Consider the following 14,717-nt stretch of genomic DNA (forward strand, 5'->3'; position numbering starts at 1 on the left):
TCTTCTTGTGTGGTCCCACTAAATTGAGCATATTTAACAGAAATACTCTCCCTCTCTATCTTCTGTATGCTGCTGTCTTTTAAACAGACTGTGTAAGAAATCTGAGATCCAAAAAATGTTAGTCCTGACTGAAAATAAGGTAGTGTTACATAGAAAGGTACTTTAATTGCTACACATTCTAAATTTATAACAGCATTCCACATTCTGGTTGTAGATGAGTCTTAGTGGATCTGCAGTTACCAATAAACTTCCCAGTTATATCTTTGTTGAGTATTTTGTGCCTTTTTTTTGCAGGCACTGCTAGAATCTACAGTTCAGCAGCAAGAAGCAGCTATTGAAAAGCAGTATATATTAACCATTGAAAAGCATTCTCGCAAATGTGAAGACCTCCTTGATGCTCAGGTATGGATGTGCACATGCAAGAATTTCCATGATTTTCTTTTAGTTTCAACTCTTCCTGTTTGAAAAAAATACTAACATATAAGATCCCCAAAGAAAATGATCCATCTCTCACCTTTTTTCCTCAGCATACCACTAGGCACAAGTATTTAAAAATGCTAAATAAATAAGGACTCTTCATCTGTTGGGATCAAAAATGTTCTGTAATACTGGAGCCTGCTTAGAACAGATTCAAGGAGAGTGTAGCACTGAGAAAAAGTCTCAGAGCAGCATAATACTTACTTCTTAACAGCTGCCTTTTACTGTGGTCTTGGAGAAGCCATTGAATTATTTTTAATTTTTGTAGTTAAATGCAGGACCTGATTGTATGGGATTTGGATGAATTTTTGGTCCAAATTTTGAGATGGTTTTCAGATAGTAGACAAAAATGTGCTGTCCACACCTACTTTTATTTCACAGAAATCTTACCTAAAAATAAAAAGCTATGAGGAGTTACATAATATCCAGAAATATATATATATATATATATATATATATGTGTGTGTGTGTGTGTATATGTATATATATATACACATTAATGGCCTAAATTGGCTCATTTAGCATGACTTGAGTAAAAGCACACTGCACAGCAAGTATCTGAGATCAGAGCAATTAGTGTTGAGTATCTGACCAGTATCAACCTGGTTTGTTATCAATAAGATCTCAGTTTTACTGAAGTACAGCTCTTGAATCAAAATAATAATGACCATGAGCATGGAAATTTAAAAACCAAGAAGTTAATTTGTTAATAGCCCTCTGGAGTCATTTATATTGCAGATAAGTTACCTTTTAAGTACTGTTACCAACAGTCCTGCAAAAAATACAAAGGATAACTTTTTTTAATTTTCTTGTATTATCTTAGACCTAGATACATCAAATGTCCCCTTGAAGGACTCCACCATTTCTAGAAGTGTTTTATGATCATTTGATGTTCTGACCATATCAATTAACACCTAGTGCAAATGTGTGTTAAATATAGATGTGTGTAAACAGTGTGAAGGAAAGATGTCATAATGTGAAAAAATTGCATCATGAGTGAGGTTATTGCACAGAATTGCAGTTATTTAATACTTGCTATAAAGCTCTAAGAGCAAGTAAAAATTAATTTAAAAAAAATGTTTTCTGTTTTTGAAATTAGTGTATCATTTGCTAACTTGATATCACTTTCTGAATGAACCTCATGAAATACAGAAATGTCATAGGAAGATATTCTGAGATTGTTCTTACAGACTGAGCAATAACTTGCACCTGTGATCAGTCAGATTTCATCAAAACCCCAAAAATGGGCCAGAAGTGTGAAAGCATGTTGAAGAGGTTCAAATTTACCTGGGGAGAACCCAACAATGTAAAGAACTGTTCTTGGTCAGAGGAGAGTGGTTAGGACAAAACACAGTGCCCATCATGTCTGCATTTAACACCCCCTTTGGAGCCCAGAAAAAGTGTAAATTTTGTTCATTAACCTCCAAGTCATTTATCATTCAGTGCAATCGAGGTTTTCACTTCTAATTGTAATGTAAAACTGGGATTTTAAAACCTAATCAAGTAGACAAGTTTGGGAGCTTGTGGTTGAGCTATCAGGTTTAATTAAATATGATTGATACTGGCAGATTTTATTCACTCATGAAACTTCGTTGAAAGATCTGAGAAGTGGGTGGTATGGTTTTTATTTTTTTATAATCTATTCTTAAATATATGTTTTTGTGTTTATTTTCACCCTTCTTTTTCTTCAGATTGTTTTGTTATGTGCTAACAGTTGAGTTCGATGAAATTGCTGCTGATACTTATACATAGATTTCATTGCTGTTTTATGATATGGGATTTTACATGCATAGCCACCTTTACATAGAGATTTATGTGTTTGTATCACTGTAAAGATTTTTTTTTTTTTGGTGTAGCAGTAATCACACATTGCAAGTATACACTCAAGACAAAAATCACTTCTTTTTTTTTGTTCCCTTCTAATATTCTTGCCTTACAAGCAGTATTTTGCCGTCAAAGTTTTAAGCATGTTTAAAATTGTCAAACCACATAGTTTTTTGTGCTTGTTTGACATTCTTTTTAAATTTTTTGGTGTTTTATTTCCCTTTCCACACAATCAAGATTATCTCATGATAACTCCTTTCTCATGCTTTCTACTTACTCCTGTTTCCCCCCTAAATGTCCCTGCCCCTCCCTCACAAAAGTGTCTTTGAGATGGAGGAAAGGCTGTTTTTCTCTGTTTGTCTTTAACCTTTTCCTAGAGTTTATTGAAGTATCTGATTTTAAGGCTTAATTTTATCAGGTGGAGATGCAGGTTGAAATCCTTTCCAGAGAAGATCCTGCTATCCTGCTGCTCACGTTCAGTGTATAAGGCTTTGTTTTCCAGCATGGAGAAAGAAGTGAAAGACCTCATTGCATAGTCCTATTCCAGCTTCCAGCTGGAAAAATACCTGCAGTTGATATTTGATCATTATGTGTCAGCCTTGTCAGCAAACTGGCTCACTGTAGTCAGCATCCTAGATGATGGTCACTGGAATGATTTGTTCCCAGGTGACAGCCTCTAGGGCTGCTGGTTTTCTCCAAGGAAATACATTCCCACATCCAAAGTGGTGTGGGGAGCAGCAGAGGGGGGGGATTCTGCTCCTCTGCCCCTCTACTCAGGAGAGACTCCCTCCACATCACTGCCTCCAGCCCTGGGGTACAGCACAGGAAGGACAGGGAGCTGCTGGAGCCAGGCCAGAGCAGGGACACCAAGGAGATCAGAGGGATGGAACAGCTCTGCAGCAAGGAAAGGCTGAGGGAACAATTGGGATTGTTCAGCTTGAAGAAGAGAAAGCTTTGGGGTGACCTCGTGTCTTTCCAGCACCTGAAGGGAGCCCACAGAAAAAATGAAGAGACACTCTTGACAAGGGCCTGGAGTGACAGGACATGGCTCAAACTGACAGAAAAAGTAGGTTTAGTGTTGCACAGTTTAGTTTGGATATTGGGAAGAAATTCTTCCTTGTGAGGGTGGGGAGGCCCTGGCACAGGCTGCCCAGAGAAGCTGTGGCTGCCCCATCCCAGGAAGTGTCCAAAGCCAGGTTGGATGGGGCTCTGAGCAACCTGGAATAGTGGAAGGTGTCGCTGCCAATGGCAGGGGATTGGAACCAGATGACCTCCAAGTTCCCTTCCAACCCAGGCCATTCTGTGATTCCATGATGTCAACATTTTAAAAAGCAAACCAAGCATTCTTGTGGCACATTCAGGGGCATCAGTGTCATGGTATCCTCCATCAATCAACAGGACAAAGAGAATTCTTTCTGTGCCAGAAACCAGTCATGTCATCTACTGAATATTTAGAAAAGCTATTCCTGTCAGTTTTACTTTTCAAAAGGATTTGATGATATCAGAAAATGCCAATAGAAAACATAGTAGTTCTTTACAAGTTGGAAAATTACAAATTTAATCCTCACCTTTTTCTGAGAAACAAACCTTTGATGTTGCCTTCTGAAAACAAACGCCAACTGTGATCTTGTGGCTTTACTCATGTGCTATGTGAAAACACATTCTGAAATATATAATCAACAAACCTTTGAATGGTTTTTTTTTTTAATACTCAGAAATTTCTCATACTATTCAATCAAAGCAGATGGTGTTAAAAGTGTCTATAGTAAGCTACATTTTTTTATTCTTCTTAAAACTCAATGATCTATGTATTAAGGTAAAATAAAATGTTAAATACCTACAGCAGTTATTTTTCATAAAATCAATGTGTGTGAAACATGTCGCACATTTGTGGATACAGCAGCGTTTAGGACAACTAGAGTTACCCCCATGTCTTTAATGCTTTTTCCACTCTATCATGATGTTGGCTGTCATTTGTATGATAAACAGTAGTTCATAATCTGTTACGCAAAATCTTTTGTCTCTGAGACTCACTCAGGGAAGTACTGGTTTATCTTCAATAAGAAAAGAATTACTGAAAGGTCAGTCAGAATAAAAGTTCCATTGGCTGGAGCTCATCTTTTAAAATTTATTATGCTTATGACAAGCAGAAAACTGGTGTGACAGTAATCATGAACTGCTGGAATGATAGGTATTTTATCTTCTCTAGTATTTGGATGATTCTTTTTGATGTGTTTTGCATAACCTTTTGTGAAAAGTACCAGTATGTCGTCTGACTACTCCTAGAATATCAAATGTGGGAAGTACTTTTATTTTACAGCAATTGTTTGTATGCCAGGGGAAATGTTCACTTCAATTGGAAACTTAGCTTCACAGGAGATACAATTTCCTTTGATTTCAAATAATTGCTTTTATATCTACTGAAAATGTGCCTCATATTTCTCTAATAATGCTTATTTTATGAACTTTGATTATGTTTTTCTCCTCTTGTAAACAAAAGAGGCTCTGTGTTTTTCCCATCTGCTGGTAGTAATTGTGAAATATTTTAATGCCTGGTCTTGAAGGGGCCATATGCAAATAAGATTCTGAGAGGCTTGTGAATATTTGCATTTTTTGGAGACATTGGCCAAATTTTTGCAGAGAGAGTAGTAATCCTGAATTCAGACTTTCAGACTGAAAATACAAACACTGCCATGGGCATAACCTTTCTGGTTTAATAATTCCAGCTATGATAGGTTTGGAAATTATTTAGAGTACTTACCATGTCCCCTTCTTTGGACATGTCCTCTCAGTTCCCAGAAATCTTGTCGTTTACTTCTGAAGAAATATTTGTTTATTCATTTCCTTCAAAACCAAGTTCTTCAAATCAGCCCTTCCTGTTACATTTTCATGTAATTCACATCCACATAATTCATCTAGTTGTATCTTTTCAGGCCTGCTGCTCTTTTGCCAAGAGCGAAGTTACACTTTCTCAGAACTTAAAGGAGCAAAAAAATAAGGATTGATTGAAATCCTGTGGCAAATTTGAGAAACTTATTCCTGAATTCCTGATACTTTCCATGTATATAGAGAGAATAAAAATGAAAACAGCAAGAATCAGCTTTTCCTCTGCTGGGATGGCTTTTTGTTTGCTTGCTTGTTTTTCCAAAATTTGGAAGTTTTTTTCAGGATTTATCCTGTTTGAGCAGGGAAGTGGGACCAGATGGCCCACTGTGGTCCCTTCCAGCTTGACGCTTTCTGTGATTTTGGTGTTCCATGAAAGATTCTGATAAGATGGAATAATTGTTTGGTGGAGTTCTTTTAAATATAAACTCTTACCAGAGTTTTCTAACTTGATTTCAATAAGCCCACTCTCACATGCTAGTTGGAGGTTGATTTTGCGGTCCCTTTGCACTCTTAATTCAGCCAGGGTACTTCTAGTGTCTCCACCAAAAATATCATTTGGAAATTATATTTGCTTCCCTGGATTTGTCAAGTGGCACTTGAAAGTAGCTCTTTAGAGTGATTTTTGTTTTCTTTCTCTCTTTTGCAAGATAACTTGTTATCTTCAAACATTCACTACTTGTTAGGAATTTATGCCCTCAACTCTTGTCAATACTCTTAACAGCTAAGTAATACTGAATGATTTTTATCCTCAGTTATTTTTCTGTCAGGTGTAGTTAAAAAAAAAATTGGGGTTGTTCTGTTTTGCTGTCTTCCATTATTGAATATTTCACTGTTTACATTGGTCATATTTTAGGAATTCATTTCCCTTATTTCTTCCTAATAAATGGATAAATTTGTGGAGAACTCATACAGGCAAAATAGAAGAAGTAATTGATACTTTTTTAATATTGTCACATTTTTATAAAGTTGCTTATCTCTGTATCCCTGGGAGGCTGAAGTGTGTCAGATTTTGGTCTCTATTAGTATGTACGCTTTCCAAGAAAAGTATTTTCATTATTAGATGCCTTTATATATCCTCCTACTTTATTTACAAAAACAATGAAGTACTTATGCAGCAAAATGTTTTAAACCCAATTTCATCCTCTGATGTGCCTCAAATGATACAGTTTGTGCACTCACTGTATGCTGCTGAGTGGAGCCCTGAGTACAAGCCTATCCTTAGTTATTTTATTGCCGCTATTACAGTTTTTCTTTATATTTACATTGTTTTAGCTTTTCTCATGTAATAGTATTTTGCTGATTCCCATCTGTCTCTTGGAAAAGCTTTGCCGCTTTGTTAGACACTTGGACCTCAAACTGGCAAAAAGATACCGTTCAACCATGCAGTAATAAGTTATAATTTGAGGAAGTTGAAATATGTACTGGATGTTGGAATTCTCTAGACAGATTTTCCACCCTGCTCTGCCAAACACTGAGATGCCACAGATAGTGAGGACATTGTAAGAAACCACTTACAATTACCAGTTCTTGTCATTTGACTTAGGCAGAGCTTAGCAGTGCTGAAGAAAATGTGCAGTATTGTCCTGGTTTAGGGCAAATTCAGGAGAGAACCTCCAAATGGGGTTCCCTCAGAAAGCAAATCGAAGCGGCCCTTCCCCCCAACTGGCTCGGGAAAGGAGATTTCCTTGGAGAGAAGTGGAAAAAAACTGTTCATTTAACAGAAATTGAATTATATTAAACAATAAAACTTCTCGCTGTTTGATGAAATGGCAAATCCAGAAAAAAAGTCTTTTTCATGTGGTGTAGCTCGGCTCGCCTCAGATTCTTATCAGTCCCTCCAGCTCCAGAAAGTACTGAGGCCCAGGCCCCAGTGGGCCACAGGCGTGAGCTCCCGGGGTTTGGCTGGGTTTTTCAGTCTAGAGCAGGTTTCAACAGATCCAAGGAGGAAAAAAAAGGTCCAGGGAGCTCCTCTGCCTCAGCTGGCTAAAACTAACTAAAAACGAAAGAGAAGTTCTGTCCCACTGTCTGTCCGTGCGGCAGACGCCACAGTCCAGGAGCACGATGTGGGAGAGTGATGTTTTTTTTCCAACACAAACTGCGCACTACTTCTTGCCCCACTTCGTTCTCAGAGCCAGTCTTAAAGGTGCAGTACTTAATATGTAACATAAACCATGCTGTTATAAACAAAAACTGATGTTCAAATTATATGTTTATTTACCCATGTTCCTGTTCCAATCCTGGTTTATGTCCCTGGTTAAGGTGCTTGATGTTGTCAGCTCCAAAGATTCATTGTTAAAAGTTTTTTTACTCATTTGTCATTTGTACCTGCCTTGTTCCCTTCCAGCTCATCGGATAACTTAGCTGCTGCTCCCCAGAATAAACTTCCGTATTCCCCATAAGGACTTGCGCACGTGTGTATATTAAAATCATATTACCACCTGTGAATAAAGACAGTCCTGGACAATGAGCCACTCTCAAAGAACACCTAGAAATCACACTATAGAGGCAGCAAGGACCTGAGGAGGCTGGATACGCTGGTCTCAGTCCAGCGAACCGATGACCTAGGCAGCCCTCGAGCAGGAAGATTCCCCTGGACTATCGAGCCAAAAGAGAGGTCTCTGGACGATCCCTGGGAGGAAGGAGACTCCAGTCCTGCCAACGGCTAACAACAACAGGCCTGTGTAATCCTCCTCCTGGACGTCGACCATTGGGAGCAGCGGAGGCGGTGCGCACCCCAAGCCCCCACCTCTAGGCCCTTTCCTCTTTAATAAAGGCTTGGAAACAGGAGCAGAAGGTCTCTTAGCCCATCATTTACGGCAAGGCGATTGGGGATACAAGCATCATAAAGTCACCCCAGGACAAGTATAAAAGAAAATGCTGTTAAATGCAGACAGCCTTGTTTAGAGGAGCCGAAAACCGTTATTAGTATTTTAATAAGGTCGCCTTTTTCCTCACGATAATATTTTGAATAGGATGTAGAAATGGAAATATTTTGTTAACATTACAAATCATGATGCATTTTTGTTACATCACCTTCCTCTCACATAGATAATAATGTTTCCCATGACCTGTGTTATTTCTTCCTACTGTTAGATCCTTTCATGAGAGACAGAAATAGACATAGAACTTAGTGAGTTAAGGTTCTTTTAAAGTAGGTGAACAGATTTGAAGTGTTTAATTCTTAAAAAGCCCCATCAAGTGTTTTATTTTCCGTGCTCGTGAATGAAGTGCTGAAACATTTACTAAATGTTCCTAAAGATAATTTTCACCAAGTCTAGAGGGAGGAAGATGGTTCTATGTCCATATATCATGAAGGTACAAAAAAGCCACAGTATTGCAAGATGACATTATTGTGGTTTTTTTCTATTAAACAATTAACTACAATGCAGTTTCAGTATATTAGAAAACTCAGTAGATACTTAAAAAGAAAACTGGTCTTTCACTGAGGGTGAATTAGACATATGAATGTCTCAATATACTGTTTTTGATAATGATGGCATTAAAAGAAGGTTCCAAGTATAATTTCTTTAGTATGTGACAATTGTTCCCCCAGATAAAAGATCTGAAGAGGGAAACACCAATAATCTGTTGCAGTGTTACACCAGTTAATGCAAGGCCTCTTCTTCCTTTTTAGTGTTATGATAGTCATATTAACTTTGGTTGTTCTGTGATGTTCTTTGCTGTTTTGTTTTTTAATTATTATCTAACTGACTACTTTATCATAAGTTATGAATAGCAGCTAATAAAATGAATTTATCCCTGCCAGATTTGGTGATCCATGCTTTATGATTTACTCAATATTGAAAAGGAACCAGTCTGCAGTAGCATAGATTGGATGTCCATTACTATAGCAAAAGAAATGCGTTTTTATTTGTGGATGAAATCCTGTACACATTTCCTTCTAAATGAAGCAGTACACAAGCCAGAAAGAAACTATTTTTTAAAACACATTTCAGTTTGTGCAAGACACACAGTTTTTTTACTATAAATTTGGAGTTTAGGATTAATAGAAATATGCAAAGAATTATAACTGCACTAAATTAGAATTAGTTACTGATAGCTTTCATGCATCATTTTATCTGTAAAGGAACTCATCCCATGCATTATTTCATTTACCCCATAAGTTAGTGCAGTATCTTCTCTGTAATCCTTCAAATTATGCTTACCTGAAAGAAAAAATTCACGAGACTTCAGAAATAAATTTAATATATAAAAATAAAATAAAAAAAACTGTCTAGTTGCTATTGTGATTAAATCTGTTTACAGTGTCTTCTCTGACTCACATTCCAGGAAAAAAAGAAAATTTTATTTCTTTTTTACAGGAATCAAGAAAAACCACAGGACCTCTGTATTTATATTTGAATCTACATCAAACGATTTTCATTTGGAACCATTGCCTAGAGAACTTCTTGCAGGGAAGAAAACATTGTAACCTATTTTTGAATGCCTTTTGTTTTAAGCTAATTTTCACAAAATTCTTCTTGACCCTCTCATGCTACTTTCCAGAGGGTAGGGTAGAAATACTAGTGTTTCTCTCCACTGTGGATTACCACTTTTCGGAAAAGTTTGAGGTTTTCTTCTATTTTTTTCTTTTTTAATCTCTTTCCTATGTTTTACTGGCCATCATGTCATGAGACAATTTGCTCTTCAGAATTTTTACAACTCAAAATTTTGCACTCTTAACCCTATACTCCCTGTCTAAGGAATAAAAGGAGGTAAATTATAGCTTCGTTGTCAAGAACTGTAAATGAGAGTGCTAGGCTATGGAAATCATCAGGTAAAGTGATTTATTAAAGAGCTGTAGTATTTGTTCTTCCTAAGCTAATGGTTTTTTAGATCTGAGTATCTCTACATAGTACACAGCTCTCTGCTGTGACTTATCTATAAGTGTGAATGTGCAGCCTTGGAAACTTACACTGGGTGAAAACTTCCCTGGTGCTTTGTCATGGGGTGACTTTACCTTTAAGGTGGTTTTGAGAGCTAAGGAAGTTGAAGCTGCTGGTGACTGATGGGAGTCTTTTCTCCTGACCAATTATCGGTCATTTCTAAGAATTGACAGCAGTTTTGACCATTGAAAAGTGGGATCAACCTGTGAACACCACCTTAAGACCTAAGCCTGGGAATTTCTTGGTCTCTTTGTTTCCTGGCTGTGAAAGGTAACTGAGCTTTAGCTGGCTTCCCGTCCCCTTCCCAGGCCATGTGGCCCAGGTGGGGGCTGGGCTGAGCCTGCCACGGCTCCTGGCCAGGAGATGGGGCTTGTGAGGCTTGCCCCGGGCTCTGGCTGGGCCGAGCCGAGCCGATCTCTGGCTCGGCTGCAGGTTTTTTGCTGTAACTAAATTCACTAGAAACTGCTGAGTGAAGAAAGAGAGAGGCTCTAGACCTGCAGCAGGCTGGGCGCGGCGACTACACTCTCCAGAGCAGCCATGAGGAACTTTCCATCGCAGACGGCTCCAGCTCCTGCACCGGCCGAGGCCACAGAACTACCTACAACAGCCTGGGCAAGATTTTAACTCTTTCATTACTCAGATGAGACTTGCGGATTAATCTTTTTATCCAGAGAGAGAAAAAGAGAGTGATCAACATGAAAAGAGACTTTATAAACTACCAGTGACAGGAAAGAAGCTTCAGAAAAGGTAGAGAATTAAGGAGATGCTTTAATTAAGCTGAAATGTTTTTCTGTTAAAGCTATGGAGATGGACGATAATGTTCTGAAAAAACTCCTTTAATTCATGACAGAGTATATGGGGAGGAATGGAGTGTTCAAAGCATAGATTTTGAGCAAATTGTAGAGTAATTGTGATACAGTGAGGTGCTGGAACAGAGTGGACCGAAGATTTGAGGCCTTGAGAGCAATGAGAAAACTGTTTTCCAGCGAAGCTCACAGAGACAGATGAAGAGGACTTCTGCCTTTGAATAACTCATCCTTAAAAAATGATATCCCTAGACTCATGACCCATACACACCTCAGAGTGATGTGAAATGGGAGGAGTGAACTGATGGCAGATTTCCGGGCAGCTGGCATCAGAGAAATAGAAAACTATAACAGAAATAGTTTTCTCATGAGAAACTCCATAAATTAGCAGAAGACTTCTGTTTCTCTACAAAGACTGATGAAAAGACTCTAGCAGGAATTGGGACTGTTTTAAACACCAAAGTTCCAAAGTTTGTTGTCTCTATGTTGTCATGTGAACAAGGGAATGGTGGGTAGTAGGGGATAAAAAGAGGTTTTCTGGAAGTTTATTCTGGTGTTCTTATTCTTGTAGTTTTGTTAATAAACTTTCTTTATTCCTTTTAAGTTTTAAGCCTGTTTTGCTCTTGCTCTAATCCATATCTCACAGCAAAAAATAAGTCTTCTAGTAATTTTTTAGTTACTGCTTTAAAACCATGACATTTATTTGGTGCATTGGCCGGGAAAACTAAATTAGCAAATCTAAACCACTACATGCTTCCAAGTGTAACTTTCACTGACATTTATCTTTGTGCCTCACTGATTTATGCAGCGAACTTCCAGTTCTGTAGATGTCAGAAACTAAATAAAGTTGGTTTTTTATTAACTGTTGGGTAATTGGATTCAAAGTTCCAACATATTTAGATTGTGTTTTTACCTCTTTTCTGCTTCTTAGATTGTTGATTAATAGAAGAAACCATTACCTCAACTTCTGTTTAAAACTTTCATTGGCCTTTGCAGAGTTTAATTGCTTTTTTCCATATTTAAGGCTTCCTATGTAAGCCACCATCCTAACTTTCACAGAAAACCTAGAAGACACATGGTTACTTTTCACAGGACCATTAGATCTGATGAACTCATTTTCTTACTTACAGGAGACAGATCACTCTGCCTTGAAAGCTTTTATTAGGTTTACATTTTGAAGCATGGGCAGTGTGCTCTTGACAGGTACAATTACCAGGAGAAAGTAGCCTCTCCATTTCTTGGGAGTTAGAGTTCAGGGTGTATATAGCTCTGAGTGTACCTGAAATCTCAAAGCTCTTCCATTATTCCTTTAATACTCTCTGGGAAAGAGAGGAACATGTTGATAATTCTCACTTGTGGAAACCGCAAATGCGGAATGAGATTTATTCCACTCCCACCCTTTGTCTGGCTTTAATTCATGGTGAAAAAGGGAGGGTTTGTGAGAAAGGTGCTTAGCTGGAGTCATTTAACTGAAGAGATATGATCTTTAATTCTGCAGTTCAGAGGCCTTTACTATAGCTGAACAAAAATCTGCAAGCCAAGTAAATGAACCTAAAACTTCCTCTTATCATCTGTTACCTAAAAATACAAGGACACTTGAAAGCTCTCAAATATGTAAGTGCTGAAGTGAAACTGTCACCTTCTGTTTGTTTTTAACCTTCAACACCCTTTAATAAATTTGTTTGAAAGACCAACTGAGGAAGCACTGATTGTATGTAAAGTTCACTGTGAGCATTTAGTACCAGACTCCAAAGTCATTCTTTATGTCTAGAAATTCAGTGTACCAAATGTTTCTCTGTAATAATTTCTACTTAAAAGGATGTGTGGATTGTTTTAAAATCTCAGATACAAACCTAGCTGCCCCGACTAAAGAACAGTTGCAAAACGGTTAGAATAACTTGTGATGCAGACCCACTGTCGTGGTTTTAAACTAATAACTAAGAAAATTACTTATTTCTTGCTGTGAGATATGGATTAGAACAAGAGCAAAACAGGCATAAAATTTAAAAGGGAAAAAAAAGAAAGTTTATTGACAAACTACAATAAGAACACCAGAATAAACTTCCAGAAAAACCTTTTCATCCCTGTCTACCCACTATTCCCTTGTTCACATGACAAAAGAGACAAAAACTTTGGAACTTTGATGGTTAAAACAGTCTCAATTCTTGCTAGAGTCTTTTCACCAGTCTTTGTAGAGAAACAGAAGTTTCTTCCTGTTAATTTATGGAGTTTCTCACAAGAAAAACTATTTTTGTTATAGTTTTCCATTTCCTAATGTTAGCTGCCCAGAGCTACTATTATTAGAGCCCACTCCTCCCATTTTCACATCACTCTGAAGTGTGTATGGGCCATGAGTCTAGGGATGGGATTTTTAAGGATAAGTTATTCAAAGGCAAAAAGTCTTCTTCATCTGTTTCTGTGAGCTTCACTAGAAAACAGTTTTCTCATTGCCTCTCAAGGCTTCAAATCTTCCAGCACTTCACTGTACCATAATTACTCTACTTTTTACTCAAAATTTACACTTTGAACACTCTATTCCTCCCTATTTACTGTCATGAATTAAAGGAGTGTTTTCAAGACCTTATTGTCCATTTCCATAGTTTTAACAGAAAGATATTTCAGCTTAATTAAAGCATCTTCTTAATTCTCTACCTTTTCTGAAGCTTCTTTCCTGTCACTGGTAGTTTATAAAGTCTCTTTTCATGTTGATCACTCTCTTTTTCTCTCTCTGGATAAAAAGATTAATCCGCAAGTCTCATCTGAGTAATGAAAGAGTTAAAATCTTGCCCAGGCTGTTGTAGGTAGTTCTGTGGCCTCGGCCGGTGCAGGAGCTGGAGCCGTCTGCGATGGAAAGTTCCTCATGGCTGCTCTGGAGAGTGTAGGCGCCGCGCCCAGCCTGCTGCAGGTCTAGAGCCTCTCTCTTTCTTCACTCAGCAGTTTCTAGTGAATTTAGTTACAGCAAAAAACCTGCAGCCGAGCCAGAGATCGGCTCGGCTCGGCCCAGCCAGAGCCCGGAGAAAACCTTCCGCAGGGCCCGCATCTCCTGGCCGGGAGACGCTGGGCCCAGCCCAGTCCCCGCCCGGCCGCATGGCCTGGGCAGGGAACGGGAGGCCTGGAGCTCTGCCGCCCTTCCCAGCCAGGAAACAAAGAGAACCAAGAGAGCTCTGATTTTACACTTTAAGGTAGGGTTCACAAGTTGATCCCACTTTTCAATGGCCTAAACTGCTGTCAATTCTCAGCAATGACCGATAATTGGTCAGGAGAAAAGACTCAGGCAGTTCCCAGCAACTTAAACTTTCTTAAAGGTAAAGTAACTCCATGACACCCACTTAAACTAACAGTTTGGAATTCTGTTGATAAAAATTAATAACTTTCTCTGAATTACTGCTTTTTGATTTTTGCTTTTTTCTTGCCAAAGTCTGAATGCTGTCATTGTACGGAAATAGCAAAAATTTCTTTGTTGACAGAAGCCTTTACTAGCCATAACTTCCCAGATTCCTGCTCAAGTGATATGCATAACCAAGATCCCTGAATACGCCTTTGAAATATCTGTGCTTCTGAAATAAGGAATTCAGATGCATTCAGGTACATTCTTTTCTAGAAAATGGATTAATAATACCACCAAGATCACTCTTACATAATAAGCCCAGCTTTCCAGGGCATTCCATGCCTCTATATGAGGACTAACTGTTGTGGGGCATAGTCCTATGGAAAAAACCAAGACATTCTTGATTAGTAATTAAATTGCAAATTAATTACACGCAGAATGGAAGCTTTCATGTTGTATCCATACTAATTAAGTCATGTGAGTTTTCTTGACTAAAGGCCTGTTTGAGGG

General features: G+C 38.2%; 1 protein-coding gene across 5 annotated transcripts in view; it reads left to right on the plus strand.

Annotated features, from left to right (window-relative positions):
• CCDC91 (coiled-coil domain containing 91) overlaps window positions 1–14,717 on the plus strand; it is a 133,885-nt gene that overhangs the window by 74,108 nt on the left and 45,060 nt on the right. For all 5 annotated transcript variants that reach the window (XM_005533123.3, XM_014261666.2, XM_014261667.2 and 2 more), the window contains one exon: window positions 295–402. In XM_005533123.3, coding sequence (XP_005533180.2) covers window positions 295–402 — 108 coding nt within the window. The remainder of the gene's footprint in view (window positions 1–294; window positions 403–14,717) is intronic.

Source organism: Pseudopodoces humilis, chromosome 5 (genome assembly GCF_049639895.1).
Source record: "Pseudopodoces humilis isolate 2021_Gansu_Grassland_sample_001 chromosome 5, ASM4963989v1, whole genome shotgun sequence".
NCBI classification, from domain to species: Eukaryota; Metazoa; Chordata; class Aves; order Passeriformes; family Paridae; genus Pseudopodoces; species Pseudopodoces humilis.